The following is a 17,939-nucleotide window of genomic DNA, read 5'->3' as shown; positions in this document are numbered from 1 at the left end:
TATCTCACCGCTATGCGCCTTGATCAATTTGTCACTAACATCTGGCAAAGTCCCACTGAAGTGGAAGCGAGCCATGGTTCGGCCTATTCTTAAGAAACCCAGCCTGGACGGGAGCAAGCCGGAGAGCTATCGGCCGATTTCACTCCTGCCGTGGCCGGCTAAGGTTATGGAGGCGCACGTAAATGCCGTCCTCTCGGAACATCTTTGCCGCGCAGATATCCTCGACGCTACGCAGAATGGGTTTAGGGCTGGTCACAGCACGGAGACGGCTCTGCTTTACATGGTGGAGCATCTGCGCTCCGTGCTTGACGCGGGACAAACGGCAGCGCTTGTGTTATTAGATCTAAGCGCTGCCTTTGACACCGTCTCGCACCCTATCCTTCTGCGGCGCCTAGAGGAGGCTGGTGTCACTGGCACCGCTCTCGAGTGGTTCCGGTCGTTCTTAACCAACCGGGCCTTTAGCGTGACCGTCCCACCTTATCAGTCCAAATTCCATCCGTTAAACCTGGGGGTCCCCCAAGGCTCCTCGCTGAGCCCTACGTTGTTTAATCTGTACGTAAGGCCGCTAGCTGAGGTTGTCAAACAATGGGGTATGACCATGGTGTCATATGCCGATGACACCCAGCTGGCGGTCACGATCAGCGGGGATGCCGAAGTCGATGCCCCCAGGTTTCAACAAGGACTGCGGGCGGTCGCCAGCTGGATGACGTCCAACTGTCTCCAGCTGAACGCTAGCAAGACCGAGGTCATGGTTTTTGGCAGACAGCCGGAACTGTGGGGAGAGAGATGGTGGCCGGGGGATTTGGGTCCTGCTCCCATCCCAGTCGCCGAGCTTAAGAACCTCGGGGTCTGGCTGGACCCCTCCCTCACGTTTGTGTGCCATACCAAACGCACGGCTGCATGCTGCTTTGGCATCCTGCGCGGGCTCCGTCCTGTGCTTAAGTTCTTCGATGCCCCTACCAGGCAACTCATGATCCAAGCTACTGTCATATCCAGGCTGGATTATGCGAGTTCCTTGTTGGCCAGTCTGAATCTGGCAGAGATCGGGCGCTTACAGAGGATTCAGAACGCCGCAGCTAGAGCGGTGGTAGGCCTCCCAAGATTCTGTCCTACTTCCAGTACCCTGCGGTCACTGCATTGGCTTCCGGTGGCCCAGCGGATCCAGTTTAAGGTCCTCTGCGTCGCCTATAAAATTCTGAAGGGGTCCCCAGCAACGATCCTTACGGCCCTCCTGGCCAATTACATCCCAGCGCGACCCTTAAGATCTGCAGACCTTGAACTGGCCGTTGTGCCGCGCTTCAAGCGGAGTAGGGCCGGTGGACGCTCGTTTCGAGTGCGCGCAGCTGCTCTGTGGAACTCCTTGCCCCCGGCAATTCGCGCTATGAGCGATTTGCTTTCCTTTCGCCGTGCGGTGAAAACCTTTTTATTTCCTTAGTCTGTATACATATGTTTGTTTTTTATTGTTTAGTTGTGTTGTGCAGCTGCCTTGTCGGGCGCCAGGACGCTCCTTAGCTGGAGCATCTGTGCGCCAAATAAAAACGCATAACATAACATAACATAACATAACATGTTTTTGCCACAAAATACATAATCAGAAAGCACATTTATGCTGCTTTTGATTAAATGAAAGCCTTGCATTAATAAACAATATGACGACATTACCAAATTAGTCAGTTATAGTTTCCCATGCAAGTAGATTAGTATTCCCACGTGTATTTGTGTGTGCATTCAATACTATACATTGATTAGTTTTTCCAAACCACACAATTAATAAAGGTTACAGTTAGGAGGAAATGACTTTACGAGGGGTATACAACATTTTGTTTCTTCACCTCGCTACATCAGTACCAAAGGGAGCAAGAGACATCAGCTGTAGATTGTTCTTCGGAGGAATAAGAGTGCCCAATATAAAATCCTGATATTACATTTTAGGATCCCATGTACTGATTTGTACGTGGTAGTTCTATCTTTTCCGCTTTGCTCTCTGTGCTCTTATTTCTTATTGGTTTGTCACTGCAGGGTCTCAGCGCTATGTGGTTACGCGGGTGTCTGAAGCCCATCAGTTTAAAGATGGAAGTCACAAAACTGCTTCTGACCCAGACTTTGGAATGACAGTCAAAGACTTACCACGGTAAGTGCCAATGAAAATATAAATTGAGGAAATGTCTAAATCTAATGATGTAGAAACGTATTCATCAGAATCATTAATTCATCTGACTCTTTGCTCATGAGCTCATTGTTACTAACATATTTATTACTTTGGCTTAGGAAGAAATATTTGAAAATACTTCCACATTAAAATCCCTTCCTCATATGAATTCCTAGAGTCAATAAAATTGCTTGGGAGTTCCAGAAGGACAAAATGCTTGTGTCTGCAGGCACATAGTCACCCGAGCTTCTTCAGACTACCATCTATAAAGTAATGTTTTCTGCTAACTTATATTGTGCTTTATTCCTCCTCCTGAAAAAAGGGTGCTGGAAACAGGGAGAATCGAAAGGAGTAGTCATGCCAAAGGAAGGGAGAGAGTTGCTTTGTGGGTTGAGTGGCTTCCTAAAAATGACAGTGTCTTACTGGATACAGCAGTGTTTACCTTGTTACTGTCATGAGTGATGAGAGTGGTGGAGTTAATGGGGAGCAGCAGAAGGTAGGAAGGAGCATCAGAGAGATGAGGGTTAAAATTGGGTTGTACATCAGGGCCTAAAAAAGAGTTAAAGATCATAGAGCACTACTGGAGAGATTCTGAGGCAAACCCTAGAGAGCGCGTGGGAGGCAGTGGCCCCCTTTACAACAGTGTCTGTAAACAGAATCACATACAGCCTCTCCCTATTGGATACATTTATTTGCATACCTTCAGATGAAAAGGGAATCAAATAGAGGAAGAGCTGCAGGGTTACTCCTTTCACTTGATGCTCTTACTTTGAAAAGGACAAACGCATCAGGGTACATGGATGAGACTTCCACAGGATGTTTGAGCCCTGACACTTTCCTTTCCATGTGTGACTTGAACATGGTAAGAGGTGAAAGCCTCCGTGCCCAATTGAAATAACTGCATGCTTTGAGAATAGTTATCAGTGATGTGACCATGAATTTGTGATAATTGTGAAAAAAAATATGATCAAGGTGTTATTCGATCCACTTGGTTTGAATTACATTTAAGTATATAAGATTGTTGTTTCCTGGTGCAAGAAAAAGCCCTTGCCCCATTCCCTCAAATTGGGATGTTCACACTCTGTGCTTGATTCTGATCTCGTAAGGAAAGCATCCCGACGGAATCGGATCTGTGATGCTTTCCGTATGATTCGGAGTGCTGGAGTCCGAGCAAGCGGGTACAATGCAGCTTCATGCTTACGGACTCGGTTTGCTCGGACTCTCATATAATTCTATGAGAGCCTATATACAGGACTCGTACACAGGCGCCCATAACAAAGAGGGGTGGGTGGGGAAAAGCGTACACCCTGTGACTGGCACCCCATGGTGTCCTCCACACTGGGCATGCTTCGATCAGGGAGACCCATGGGCATCCCCACGGGACCGATTAGGAGGGCTCCAGTGATGGGGGGCCTGCTACAGGCCCCCAAAGAACAAATCCGCCAGCCTTTTCGATCCGGATATACCGTATCGTAAAGGCTGTCCGAATCGTTCATCGTACCTGCTCCCTTGTAAACAGAGTCCATTGAACTGTACAAATCTTCTCCATGCAAGTCATACAGACTGAATCGGGTTCATAAACGATTCGCTCAACGTGGACATGATCTACGCATCGTACTTGGTCGTTCCGACCTGTATATGAATCGGTCGTAAAAAAGGGCTACGAATCGGATCCGTTAAAGCCAAATCCAGTTCGGAGGCTTTCCTTACTGGATCGGAATCGGGCCCTATGTTGAAATCATTGTCACATCATTAAATGGATAATGAAAAATGTCCTAGTTATCGTAACGAAAGTTGCAATTTTATTAAGGATGCGGAGATGACGATTATGCTCATCTTTCTTCACTTTAATGAATAGCCACCATTTTAAAACTAACTTCAACAAACTACAATTACACTGAGGCCATGGGAATTTCAACAACAAAAAACAATAGAGGCCAACAAGATGATCGTCTCCTCCTACAACTAATCAGGAGGCTCCAATCAGGGTTATAGTCCATCAGCACTGTCCACCCATCCTCTTTCGGGAGATCTGCCACAGCTGTCCATTCATGCATCCTGTTTATTCGCATCCATCCCTGCAACAAAAGGGCAAAGTAGATCCCTTTCAAGGCATATGTTTAAGCCTGCAATGGAACACAACACAGCACATGTATAGAAACAACCGCCTCAATATTGCAAATAAGCAAAATAAGAAAAACATGTTACTTACTAAGAGTAGGGAGGGTTCCAACCACTTGTGCCTTGGAATTCCTGGGTGGGATAATCCTTGCCTCCGCATCCTTAATAGAATGAAACTTTCTGTTACAATAGCAGGAAATCTTTCATTCTATGTCAGGACAGGAGGCGAGGATTATGCTAATCTAAAGCTTACTTACCACCAGTTGGGCCATGTGTAACACAAGTTTGAAGAAAAAACGTTTAAACATCAAGCTTGAGGGCCAATCTGCAGAGTTAAGAATATCTTCCAATCGAGCCCCCAGCGCGAAACTCTTTGAAGCCTTCCCCTCACGTGTGGAGTGGACTCCAAACAGACCTAGATCAATGCCTGCCTCTGGCATCACCTACCTCACCCAGCGGACGATTGTGGGGGAGGATACTTCTCTGTGCGGTTTGCACAGGGCAATAAGAAGCTGTCTCTGTCAGGTTTGTGTACTCCTCGGGTCCGATTGATGCTTTAAGCGGTCCACCCCTTGACATCCCCAAACTCCAACTGAAAGTTACAGAGTTGTGGGGCGATCAAGTGAGGGAAAGGAAAGGATGGGAACAGCAGGGAGGAGAACCTGTAATACAGAGACACACAGAGTAAATACACATTCACAATATCCTACTTTCAATACGTCTCACTAAATCTGCATAAATACCTTATCCACCGTAGTACTATAGCCAGCCTGTATAGCCAATGAGAACAACCAGTCTCCAGGGGTGGATAAGTCTACAAAACAGAACACAATCACATGAGGTATACACATTTCTCATTTATACTCATGCTTGGTAATGGACCCAGTGCCTAGCACACCCCGTACCGGTTTCTCTTGTGCTCTTGTGCTTGTTTCAAGGAAGTCCACTTGAACACACTAGGACCTTATGCCAGAATTCCAATCCGTGCACCCAATGTCCAAAACCAAAAGGATCTGAATTCCAGAAAAAAATGTCAAAATAAAGAAACTGTTCCCAACTAAAATATCACGAAGTTCGAGTTTCCAGGGAATAAGCCTTGCTGCCAAGCACTGTACTGCAATTGCCACTAGTCCAGCAATACCTTATATCTATACATAGTCCTCTTGGTTAACTCACCGGGGTCTACGATGCAGACTGGCTCCAGGACACAACTGAGCGTCGCGGTAAACTTCATTAGAGCCCCGCCTAGTGCAGCAAAGTCTAAAAATGCGCTCCCTCCGAGCGCTAAGGTACCGGTACACTCACCGGGGTCTTCGATCCTGAAATGACACAAGACCGCAGGTGAGCGTCACGGTTACTTCACCGCCGTCAAACCCAGCGCTGCTATATCCAGATTAGGCTGACGGCCAAGCACTCCAGTTAATACCCGCTTCTTCTTTGACCATTGATTCAGCCATAATCTAGCTTCATCTCACAATATCTCTGAGATGTTAAGCAAGGGAAATCCTTCGAAAGAGGCTCTGATGTCCCTTTGAGTCTAAACAAGTTCGAAATGCAACAGTATTACGCACACTCATCAGCATGCGTCGCGTCTACTTGTAGATGCTGACTCCGCCCCTCCTGCTGCTGGGAAATGTAGTCTTTTCATCAAGGCAGACGCAAAACCCCACAAATCCTGATTGTAGGCTCCTCCCCCTAGCAGCTCCGAGATCCAGGCTTGGAGGGATGTCTTCGGTTGAAAGACCTCACCGCCGTGGGGGCATGCACGTTGTAACACGGATCCCAAGAATCATCTTCCGGGGTATATCCCTTCCATGAGATGAGGTACCACAGCTTGCCCTTCCGATACTGTGAATCCCTGATTCTCTTCCCCTTGTACTCCAAGCCCTGTTGCAAGATATCGGAGGGGGAGTATGCCGACCTGCTCCCAACGCAGGTTTCAGGAGACTGTAATGGAATACCGGATGAATGCGGAGACTGCCCGGCAACCTCAGCTTGTAAGCCACTGGATTGACCTGTTTCACCACTGCGTAAGGACCTATGAATCTGGGGTGGAACACGCTGCGTAGTTTGAACTTGATGTTCCTGGTGGACAACCATACCAGGTCCCCAACCTGATACTGAGGACTGACAGTCCTGTGGCGATCCTCCAATCGTTTGTACTCCTTTTTAGCTAATCACAAATGTTGTCTAGCTTCTCTATGGACGGAGCGTGGGGACTTAAGGTGTGCCTGCACCGAAGGCTGATTTCCCAAATTCACTGGTAAGATGATGGGCAACGTCCTTGCACAGTACCCGTAGTTCGCCAAGAAAGGGGACACCCCGATAGAACAGTGTACAGCATTGTTATACGATAGTTCTGCCATCCATAACAGAGACACCCATGACTCCTGAGCCTCCTGAGCATAACAACTGAGATATTTTTTCAGCGTCTGGTTCACTCTTTCGGTCTGTCCATCAGTTTTTGGGTGAAAACTGGTGGAGACAGCTGACTCGATCTTCAAAGCTCTACACCATGTTTTCCAGAAACTTGCTATGAACTGTGGGTCTCTATCGGACATTATGACCTGCGGTAATCCATGCAATCATATAACATTTTCCATCAGTAGTTGTGCTGTCTGCCCTGCCATGGGTAGATTCTTACACGAAATGAAGAGGCCCATTTTCGTAAGGCTATCTACTACTACCAAAATAGCGGAAAAGCCCTGGTCCACAGGTAACCCTGTGATGAAATCGAGACCGATATTCTGCCATGGCTGTTGAGGAGTCGGCATGGGTATGAGCATTCCTTTTCTCCTGGTATTTTCTCCCTTCCCTTTAGCAAAGTCTTCACATTGCGCAACACATGAGCATACGTCCTTACTTAACGAGTTCCACCAAAAGTAATGTTGGACCAACTGAATAGTTTTACGTATTCCCAGATGACCAGCCAAGGGAGATACATGACACCAGCGGTATGCCTTTTTCCGTAGTTCTTTTGTAGGGAGATACAGCTTATCATTCCGAAATGGCAGGCCTTGTTTGAGGTGGCGATCCACTTCCTCTCCTGCCCAGGCCTCCCACTGACCGACTGATTTATTCTTGATCACTTCTTTGAGGAAATTGTCAGCCCGTAAGACACAAATGACCTTAGCTGGATCGATAATGGCCTCAGAGGCTTGACTAGGGGTTTCGCCTGCTGGTTCCTGCCGGGATAAAGCATCCGCCTTGTAATTTTCCGTACCTGGTCAGAAGGTGATGGTGAAATCGTATTCAGAAAACAACAATGTCCACCTTATCTGTCTCTGTGTGAGATGCCGCTCTGTCTTTAGGTATTGCAGATTTCTGTGATCGGAATACACTGTGATAGTAGGCCAGGCCACCCATAAGTAATGCCACCTTTACTGAAAAGCCTTTTTGATGGACAAAAGTAATTTTTCGGCGATTGTCTAGTTCTTTTCCGCCGTGTTCAATTTTTGGGAGAGATAAGCTACGGAATTTAATTGTCCTGTATCCTTGTCTCTCTGGGAGAGAATGGCTCCAATAGCCTCGTCCGAAGCGTCGGCTTCCACGATTAAAGGTACCTCCAACTGGGGATGTCTGAGCACTGGAGGGGTGGTGAATGCCTGTTTCAAGCAGGCAGAAGCCTTGGATGCCTCCTTGGTCTATTAAAAAGGAACCCCTTTTCGAAGCAGTCTGGTGATGGGGACTGCTTTCTGTGAGAAATTCAGGATAAACCTGCGGTAATAGTTTGCGAACCCCAGAAATCACTGGACGTCCCTCGTGCTCCTTGGTATGGGCCAGTCCTGTACTGCCTTTACCTTGCGTTCTACCATGTTGAAACCTTCAGGACACAGCAAAACCTCTAGAAAGTCATCTTCTCTCACCCCAAATTCTTTGCGCAATTTACAAAACAAATGATACTCTCTCAGTTTCTCCAGTACTGAGATGACATGGTTGTTATGTTCCTCCATTGACACAGAATAAACTAATATATTGTCTATATATACGACCACAAAAGGGTCCACATAGTCTTTCAAAATTTCATTCATGAAATACTGAAATGCTGCCAGGGCGTAGCACAGCCCAAACGGCATCACAGTATATTCGTACAATCGTACAGTCTTAAAAGCAGTTTTCCACTCATCCCCCTCTCTGATGCGTACCAAATGGTACGCTCCTCTCAAGTCTAATATGGTGTAAATCCTGGCTTCTCATACTTGATCCAACAAGACTGAGTTAAGCGGCAAAGGATATCGGTTCCGCACTATATTCTTGTTTAGCATTCTGTAATCACAACACGCTCTGAGCTCGCGACTAGCCTTAGCTATAAAAAAAAGAGGAGAGGCTGCTGGAGAACGCGAGGGCCTGATAAAACCAATTTCCAGAAAATGATCCAGATACTACCTGAGATGGCGAGTCTCAGGTTCTGACAAGGCGTAAACCCTACAAACTGGAATGGTCGCTCCCTCAATCAAATCAATCTGACAATGCATCCTGAAACTGATCATACACTTCAGGCAACACTACTTCCTTTTCTGCTGCTGTTGCTACAGAAAACGGGAAAGCGAGAGCTGTAGCTTGTGACTTATGGTCCTGCATACAGTGCTCTTTGCATTCCTTTGACAGGAACTGTACTGTCTTGGTCTTCCAGTCTATGGTGGGATTGTGGTGCCAGAACCATGGCATTCCCAGCATCACCTCATACTGTGGGGCATCTATGATGTTCAAGGCTATCACTTCTAGATGCTGTTTTGTCCCATCTTCTATAGACTGCCTGACGTATTGCGTTTGCTCAGTGATGAGACCTGACTTTAAGGGTTTACCATCCACAGCCAGAACCTCTTTGGGGGTGTCTCTAGGTACACTACCTACTGCTATTTGTCTTACCAACCCGCTATCAATGAAATTCCCTGTTGCTCCGGAATTCAACATTGCTAGTACTTGATACACTTGGTGTTTGTACTCCAACCCCACTGCCAACACTATCTGTGTTTCAGTATCTTTTACCCTGTTGGTGGACAAGGAGGGTATTTGCCACTCCTTCTCTCCCACTAGTGCCGAAGGAGTGGTACCTGAAGTTCCTGCGTCTATACCCACCACTTACACTGCAGCGTTCTTATTCCTGTAGGAATAACCTTGTGACTTGGGTTTCGATGGACAGTCATGTACAAAATGCCCTCGCTTACCACAGTACATACACAGCTTGTAGTGTAGTTACTATTTTCCCAATAGGCTCTGCGCATTGGAATAACATAAACAGCAGTGTAGACGTAGGACTGAGGTCATCTAGGTCTCTACTGACTATGTTAAACTTAATTTAGGTTTGCGCCAGCTAGCTCAGAGGTCACTGGAAACTTTCTTGAATGAATAGGGGGGGGCAAGCTCCCCTGGTTCAGACAAGAAGGGATTCAGTTTCCGACAACCGCATAAACATGACAACTTTGCTCCCTCAGAATAAGAGTATATCTCTAGAGTCGTGTGAAAACAATAGACAGCTATTTCACTCAGTCAGAAGTGCATACTTAGTTTCACCAGAGTGCAGAGAAATAGAGAGACGGGCGCTTTCAATAAAAAGGTGTTATTTATTGAGCAGTCTTCTTTCTCATGCAAGAGAAATGAATTGCCAAAATTGCAATACTTAAAGTTAAGTAAAGTGCGTACAGTAAAAGTAGTATTATGAAATAATACTGTAAAACCATTGATATGGTTTCTTAGCCATATGATACTTTAAAAAGGATAAAATATATATACATACATAAATACATTGACTAACGTACTCAACTGGTGCTTCTAACTAAGCCTACCCCGGTGTACCTGACCTAAGCCTAATACGTGGGAAGGGATAAGTAAGTAGCAGTTTAAGTTAAGTTTGTTAAGATTATTTTGCCAAGAATCTGCATCAAGAATTCTCTCTATGGTTTAGTCAGCTCCGTACCTTGGTAATAGAATGTGGGAGGTCTGGTATCTCTTTCCTCAGGACTCTATATCCCAGCAACCCGCAAGGGTAGGCTGGAAACACCGGAGCTGAATTTTCTCGGCTGGAGAAAAAGACAGCGTCTCTCTCAGTGCGTCAATCGGGAGGGGCGGCTTCTGTGGGCTCTCGCATCAGCTGGGCTCTCGCATCAGCTGGGCTCTCGAGCAAGTAGATGGCCGCTCTGCTCCAAACCACCGTGTGTTTTCTTAAGGCAACGTTGGTATATTTATACCTGAAAGGTGCCGGGTTTGACGTAAGGTTGGACATAAGACGTCACTAAGAACTAACAGTTCCTTCTGGACTCCAGGAGTTCTTGTTCAAATCAAAACAAAAGCAGGGAGGATTTCCCGGGCTGTTGAAGGCTTGGTTTGTTTAAAGAACGCGTTGTACTTTCTAGGAGTCTAAGGGGAGTAGCCTTGCCGTATTCGGACTGCATGGGCTATTACTAAATAGGGATATGATTCTTATGCCTTTATAAGGATACAGTTTATTATAACCACATAAGGGCATAAATCGGGAATATCGAATTAGGGTCCTAGATAGAAACACAACAAGCTCTTGTGTACGCCGACTCTCTCACTCAGCTCGCGAGAAGGGTGCCCTAATAGCCCCTATCTCCATGGGTTCACTCCCCGTATCAGTGGACCCTGTCTTCTTCCTGACAAACTTGTCCGACCTATAGAATGACCTGTCACGTTTATGTTTTCCTCCACCTCTCTCAGACATGTGACCATCCATTCTCAATGTCAGACTAATTAAATCAGAGCAGGTAGCAGGTTGTGGATCGATCCGAGCTATCACATCCTTCAACACATCGCACAATCCCTTATAATACAGAGACATCCTCTTTTCCTCAGGCCATGCCGCTTCTGCTACCAACCGATTACACTTAGTTAGGTATGTTACTAGTTCCTGTTTCCCATGTCGTAGTTCCAGCAGCTCTCTATCGGCACTATAGGTAGTGGTCCTCCTATCAAACACTCTCTCAAAAGTGGCCCGAAAAGCATCCCAATCAGATAACATAGGGTCATGGTTCCTAATCAATGGAACCGCCCAATTGATGGCATTCCCTATCAATTATGAAATCGCAAAAGCCACGGGAGAGTTTATTCGGAAAAGACGAGGGTTTACAGAAGTGAATCATGATCTGGGTTAAAAACACCTGAATCTTTAAGGGGTCACCCGCATACCTTTCTAGGCGGCCAACAGTATAGGATGAGGGACCGTGACCTGTAGCTGAGGTGTGCTGGAGGCTGATACATCAAAAGGATTTCTATGCAACCTGTCTACCCTTTCACGCAAAGCTGCAGTTTCAAGCCTAGAGGCCGCCAGCTCCTGTTGAACTGCGGCCAATGCTTGAACCACATCATCCATGGACGCCATGTATTGCTGCACCCGGACCAGAAGGAGTAACCTATCTTGGGTGCGTAATTCTGTCAGGTTTGTGTACTCGGGGTCCGGTTGATGCAATGAGGTGTCCACCCCTTGACATCCCCAAACTCCAACTGAAAGTTACGGAGTTGTAGGGCAATAAAGTGATGGAAAGGAAAGGATGGGAACAGCAGGAAGGAGAACCTGTAATACAAAGACACACAGTGTAAATACACATTCACAATATCCTACTTTCAATACGTCTCACTAAATCTGCATAAATACCTTATCCACCTTAGTACTATAGCCAGCCTGTATAGCCAATGAGAACAACCAGTCTCCAGGGGTGGATAAGTCTACAAAACAGAACACAATCAAATGAGGTATACACATTTCTCATTCATACTCATGCTTGGTAATGGACCCTGTGCCTAGCACACCCCAAACCGGTTTCTCTTGCGCTCACCATAACTAAAAAGAATATTGAAAGCTGAACACGACATAAGAACAGTGTCTTGTTTCAAGTCAGTCCACTTGAACACACTAGGACCTTATGCCAGAATACCAATCCGTGCACCCAATGTCCAAAACCAAAAGGATCTGAATTCCAGAAAAAAATTCAAAATAAAGAAACTGTTTCCAACTAAAATATCACGAAGTTCAAGTTTCCAGGGAATAAGCCTTGCTGCCAAGCACTGTACTGCAATTGCCACTAGTCCAGCAATACCGTACATCTATACATAGTCCTCTTGGTTAACTCACCGGGATCTACGATCCAGACTGGCTCCAGGACACAACTGAGCGTCGCAGTAAACTTCACTGGTGCCCCGCCCAGTGCAGCAAAGTCCAAAAATGCCCTCCCTCCGAGCGCTAACGTAGCGGTACACTCACCGGGGTCTTCGATCCCAAAATGACACCAGGACGCAGCTGAGCGTCATGGTTACATCACCGCCGTCAAACCCAGCTCTGCTATTTCCAGATTGCGCTCACGGCCGAGTGCTCCAGTTAATACCCGCTTCTTCTTTGACCATTGATTCAGCAGTAATCTCGCTTTGTCTCACAACATCACTGAGACGTTAAGCAAGGGAAATCCTTCAAAAGAGGCTCTGACGTCTGGTCAAGACTAAATAAGTCCAAAATGCAACAGTATTAGGCACGCTCGTAAACATGCGTTGCATCTGCTTGTAGACGCTGGCTCTGCCCCTCCTGCTGCTGGGAAATGTAGTCTTTTCATCTATGCAGGCGCGAAACCCCACAAATCTTGACAGCCTCTCCCCAGGGGGATGAAACTCCTCCGTCATCTCCTCATTGGCTCTTAAGGCAAGAGACTACGCACAACTTTAGAGATTCCGGGAACGTCGGGTATGAGATTACCCTCGTGCTGCACTTGGTCCATCTCCGGACTGTGAAGGTCCCCCCTGAAGGAGTAAAAATCTAATCATTGATGTCCAGGGCTCTGACATCCAAAACTAGCCTGCAAGATACCAGACAGAGGAGCATGGCTAACTTTGCTGAAAGTTCCTTCCTGGATAGGAATCTACTGGGTTGCCAGGAGAGAAAAAGGTTCAATATCTGGTTCACATCCTAGAGTGCTGAGTACCTGGGCTCTGGGGGAAGGGAAAGCCGGATCCCCCATAAAAGACGACACACACAGGGATGTTCCCCCACCGGGGAGCCGTTCACCACTGTGTGTCCCGCGGAGATAGTGGAGTGGAAGGTATTTATAGATCTATAAGCCAAGCCTTCTTTGACTAGGGAGGCCAGAAAATGCAAAACATGGGTCACATCTGCTGCTACGGGATCAAGGCTCCATTACAGACTCCAACGGGACCATCTTCTCCAAGTAAATTTGTAGCTTTTGACTGTGTTGACTGGCCAGATTTTGGACATTAATTTCTCAGCCGCGTATGAAAGCCCTGGGACCACCCATCATCCTCTGTAATCTGTCACGCTATGAGAGCCAGTGACCCTTGCAATACAAGGGGTTGAGGTTGCTGCACTGGTTTGAGAAGCAACCCTGGAAACAGGGGAGGGATTGGAGAATCCCAAGAAAGTTCCAAAAGAACTGAAAACCAGACTTGCGATTTCCAAATCGGCGTGATCATGATCATTACCACCTCCGACTCTTGCTGGCGGACTTGTGCTGAGGCTCTTGTGATCATGGCGATCTGGGGGAAGACATAACTTCTCTTTCCTCCAGTCTTTGAGAAACGCATCTGTGGCCATAGCCAGGGGATGCGGTCCAACTCAAGAACCTGGGAAGTTGATGGTCCAGGTGAGAGGCAAATAGCTCCACCGAAAAAGACCCCATTTGGCTTGGAGGTCCGATAACACTTCTTTGTGCAGCTTCCATAGGCTCAAGTCCCGGAAGTTGCGACATTGGAAATCTGCTATCTGATAATGCTAACCCGGAAGGTATTCTGCTGTAAGCGAGATCTGGTGATCCAGGCAATATTGCCTGAGATTAGAGGCAAGGTCGGAGAGGACCTTCGACTGGGTACCCCCAGGTGGTTGATGTTACGAACCGTGGGCATGTTGTCCATTCTGAGGAGAACGCAAGACCGGATCGTATCCTTGGTCCCACACTGGATTGCGTAGGAGTCCGCAAGGAGCTCCAAGCAGTTGATATGTAAATGTTGTTCGTGAGGAGACCACAACCTTCCTGTAGCAAAATCGCCACATCTGACACCCCAGCCTCACCTGCTGGTGTCGGACTCTGTGACGATGTCGGGGGCAGAGCCAAAAATCACCTAGTCGTTCCATGCTTCCATTTTGGCCAGCCACCAATTTATCTCCTCTCTGGCTTATCTGGAGAGGGTTACCTGTTGGGAGTATGAGAGTCCCTTGCATAAGTGTGCTTCAAGCGCTGAAGAGCGCGGTAGTGTAGGGGACCTGGGAAGATGGCCTGGATAGAAGAGGAAAGGAGGCCTACAGGCGGGCCACTTGTGTCAGAGAGATCCCAGGTTTGGCCAACGCACGTGGCAGTTTGGGCCGGATTTTCGCTACCTTCTGGGAAAAAAGGCTGAGAGAACTCTTGACTGAGTCAATCAAGAAGCCTAGAAAATCTCCTTTTGGGAGGGATTTGGACTCGTTAATTACAAAATCCACGTTCTGTAAGAGGTCGACTGCTCGCTAAAGCTGTATAGCCAGTTTGATACGGCACTGCGCCATTATCAAAATGTCGTTGAGGTAAACGATGAGTCTCATCCAGCCACGGCCCGTGGAGGGAGTTCCCGTGGGGCAGAAAGGCGGGGCGGGGGAGGGGCAGGATGGGGGGTGCTAAAAACCGGAATATGGACAATTGGAGATAAGTAAACAATTTAATTAATAAAACGAATTTCGTAGCACGCGCTGTATTGCATTTTGCGATGCAGGGCGCGCTACAATTTTTTTAAAATGAATTAAATTGTTTACTTACCTCCAATTATCCATATTCCAGTTTTTAGCATCCCCCATCCTGCCCCTCGCCCGCCCAGCTTTTCTGCCCCACCGGAACTCCCTCCACAGGCCATGGCTAGTCTCATCCCTTGTGAACTTAGGTGTTCCACGACCAGCTTGATGACCTTCGTGAAGCACCAGGGAGCAGATGAGAGGCCAAAGGGAAGGGTGGAAAACTCATAAGTTTCACCCCCCAGAAGAACTGCAGGACTCTCATGTGGGGAGAAAAAATTGGGATAGAGAGGTAAGCATCCTTGAGGTCCAGATGCACCATCCAGTCCCGTGGGCGGAGGATATCCCGTAACAGGTGGAACCCCTCCATTTTAAAGTGGCGGTAGACAATCCACTTGTTGAACTTGCGTTAGTTGATGACTGGCTGCTGACTCCCATTTGCCTTGTCCACCCGGAAGAGGTTGCTGATAAAACCTCTGGGGTGTGGAGTGGTTGGGGATAAAGCGCCCTTGGGCAGGAGCGACCTCACCTCGTCGTCCGCTAGAGTCGACTCTGCCACTGAAAAACGTATGCGACGCGGGACAGCGGCCTGAACAGGAGTATCATAAAACTCTATGCGGAACCCTGGGATTGTCTGAAGGACCCAGGTGTCCCCTGTGATGGAAGTCCAAGCCTGGAAAATACTTGCCAGTTGCTCGCATACTTTTACGAGGGAAGAAGGGAAAACACTCACAGGTGTTGTTGGAGGCACCTGCGCCTCTGGCTCTTCTGCCTCTGCCGCGTCACACTCTGGTGGAGTAGAAGTTACCAAATCTTTCCTGGTCTTGCTACTGGCCATGGTGGGAGCTTTGTCCTCTGGGATGATACTGGCTATTGGGCCGGCAGAGCAGCACCTACCTCGACTGGCCGCACAGAAAACCCGGGAATGAAACACCTTTTTAGGGTTGTAGAAATTTTTATTGTTTTAAGGGAGTGTACAAATTGTTCTACATCCAGTGGTGAAAAACCTTTTTAATGGAGGACTGCGCCTTGTCAAGGAGGTGAAATTGTTCACGGATTTCCCCAGCTCCTTGATAAAGGGTTCCCCAAAAAGGCCGCCCTCTATGACGGGGCTCACCACCAAATCGGCCAAGACTCCCGGCTTGGGGTCTACCTTAATAAGCAATGAGCGATGACACTTTGACCTCTTCCCCCATGTCCAGGATGTCTGTTAGTGGGCCCAAGGTATCCAGCAGGTTGATCAGGCAAGCCCGCCTGGATATGTCCATCCTTTTTTAGGGTCTTTAATAAACTTTTGTAAGAATATGGCCATCCGGGGTCTATATCGGGCGTCATTGCCACCTTGCCCTCCAGGGAGGGTCGGGGACACTCAGCTCACAGGCAATTTCGTGAGTCCTTCTCTAGAGGCTTCCAAATGTAGCCTGCCACGTATTGCGCAACCTTCTCCAACAGGGCCCATTCGGAAGACCTTGGTGAAGGATCTCATTGGGGTCCAACATGTCCGAGCACAACCCGTGGCTGTCCGAGTTGGGGGGGATGGGGTTAGCCGGGGGCTGAGAGAAAGACATCCAGGGGCGGCAGGGCCCTTCATCCTCATCCGTGTTCCCCGCAATCCATTCACAGGCCTGCACTATTTGGCGCGAGAGGCTTTTCTCCAGGGGGTAGACTTCACCCCAGCGCACCTCACAGGTTAAATGCATTTATTTTCTGTGGCAGACGTGGAGTTTACAATTCAACTTACCTGTCCCAGGCAGTTGCTAGAGGCTGCTCTGCTGCTCAGATTCCTCTCAGATAATAATAGGATGTAACTACATCTCTAATTGATAAGGGAAAAGATTCAATTTGTCGGGGGGGAAAAGGATACACTAAAAAATGCCAAACATCAATTGATACACAGAAAGAAAAACAAATAACAGTTGATTTGAAACTAGGAACGTAATTCAAAAATGTGGAATACAAAAGAATTTTTTATTATACTTATCAATCCTTTTAACTTCTTGTTATTAGGCATGGAGCGAGGAGAATGACATACAAATTATGCAATAAACATATAAATCAAATAAACATTGAATAATTAAGTGCATAGACATATATGCAAAATCTCACACCCCACTAAGTTAGAGCTCTGTTAAAATAGAAGAAACAAACACATGGACATATATTTCCAACAGTCAAACCATCTTATACATTCCACATTCTCACATAGCACATAAAACAGATTACACACAGGAATAAAAAATATGCGGCAGAAACCAAACAGAATTATAAGGTATTAGTAGTAAATGGGCAGCCGTGCATCCAATTTGTGCTTTCAGGTGTATGACGCCCTGTGGTTTCTGTCTTACACGGTGCCAACACACGTTTGCTGCTAGGCTAGCTAGTAGCATCCCCTTCCTCAGGGCACTGGTAAATCGGTATTTGGGGGGAGCACTAAGGTGGGGAGGAGAACATGATACAAACAGGGCTCGAGTCGGGGTACCACGCGGGTGGACGCCGTCCCCCCACTTATTTTACCGGGGGGACGCCGTCCCCCCGACCAAACAGCTGGACTTCACTCTTTGGCCTCTCTGGGACGGGGAGCTCGGCACCGTTGTGACATCACATCCTGTTGTGACGTCACTTCCGGTGACAGCATCCCCCCAATTCTTTTTTTTACGACTTGTGCTCTGGATACAAATGCAAAAAATGGGCTGAATGCCAAATGCACACTTCTCACATCAGCAGCTCTGTATCAGTAAGAGTCCAGTCGCACAGATTCTCAAGTTTTCCTATGAGGGTGAACGTGGCAGAACTGGATACCGGGCCCGGGTACTTCTAAAGTTGCACAAAATCAAGAAGGCCCGAAGTGTAGATGCCTTTACCGGAAAAATCTTAATGGAAGTAAAATTCCAGGTAAAAAAGTGTTCGAGGCATATGAGCTGCAGATCCTACATTTAGCAATAGATCACCACC

General features: G+C 47.3%; 1 protein-coding gene across 1 annotated transcript in view; it reads left to right on the top strand.

Annotated features, from left to right (window-relative positions):
* Positions 1-17,939, top strand: part of LOC147706352 (solute carrier organic anion transporter family member 4A1-like) — a 184,704-nt gene that overhangs the window by 42,605 nt on the left and 124,160 nt on the right. The window contains exon 4 of the mRNA XM_086932844.1: positions 2,020-2,131. Coding sequence (XP_086788970.1) covers positions 2,020-2,131 — 112 coding nt within the window. The remainder of the gene's footprint in view (positions 1-2,019; positions 2,132-17,939) is intronic.

This window comes from Lissotriton vulgaris, chromosome 7, assembly GCF_964263255.1.
Source record: "Lissotriton vulgaris chromosome 7, aLisVul1.2, whole genome shotgun sequence".
Taxonomy (NCBI): domain Eukaryota; kingdom Metazoa; phylum Chordata; class Amphibia; order Caudata; family Salamandridae; genus Lissotriton; species Lissotriton vulgaris.
Note: the sequence above shows the minus strand (reverse complement) of the source record. Positions and strands in the feature narration are given on the sequence as shown.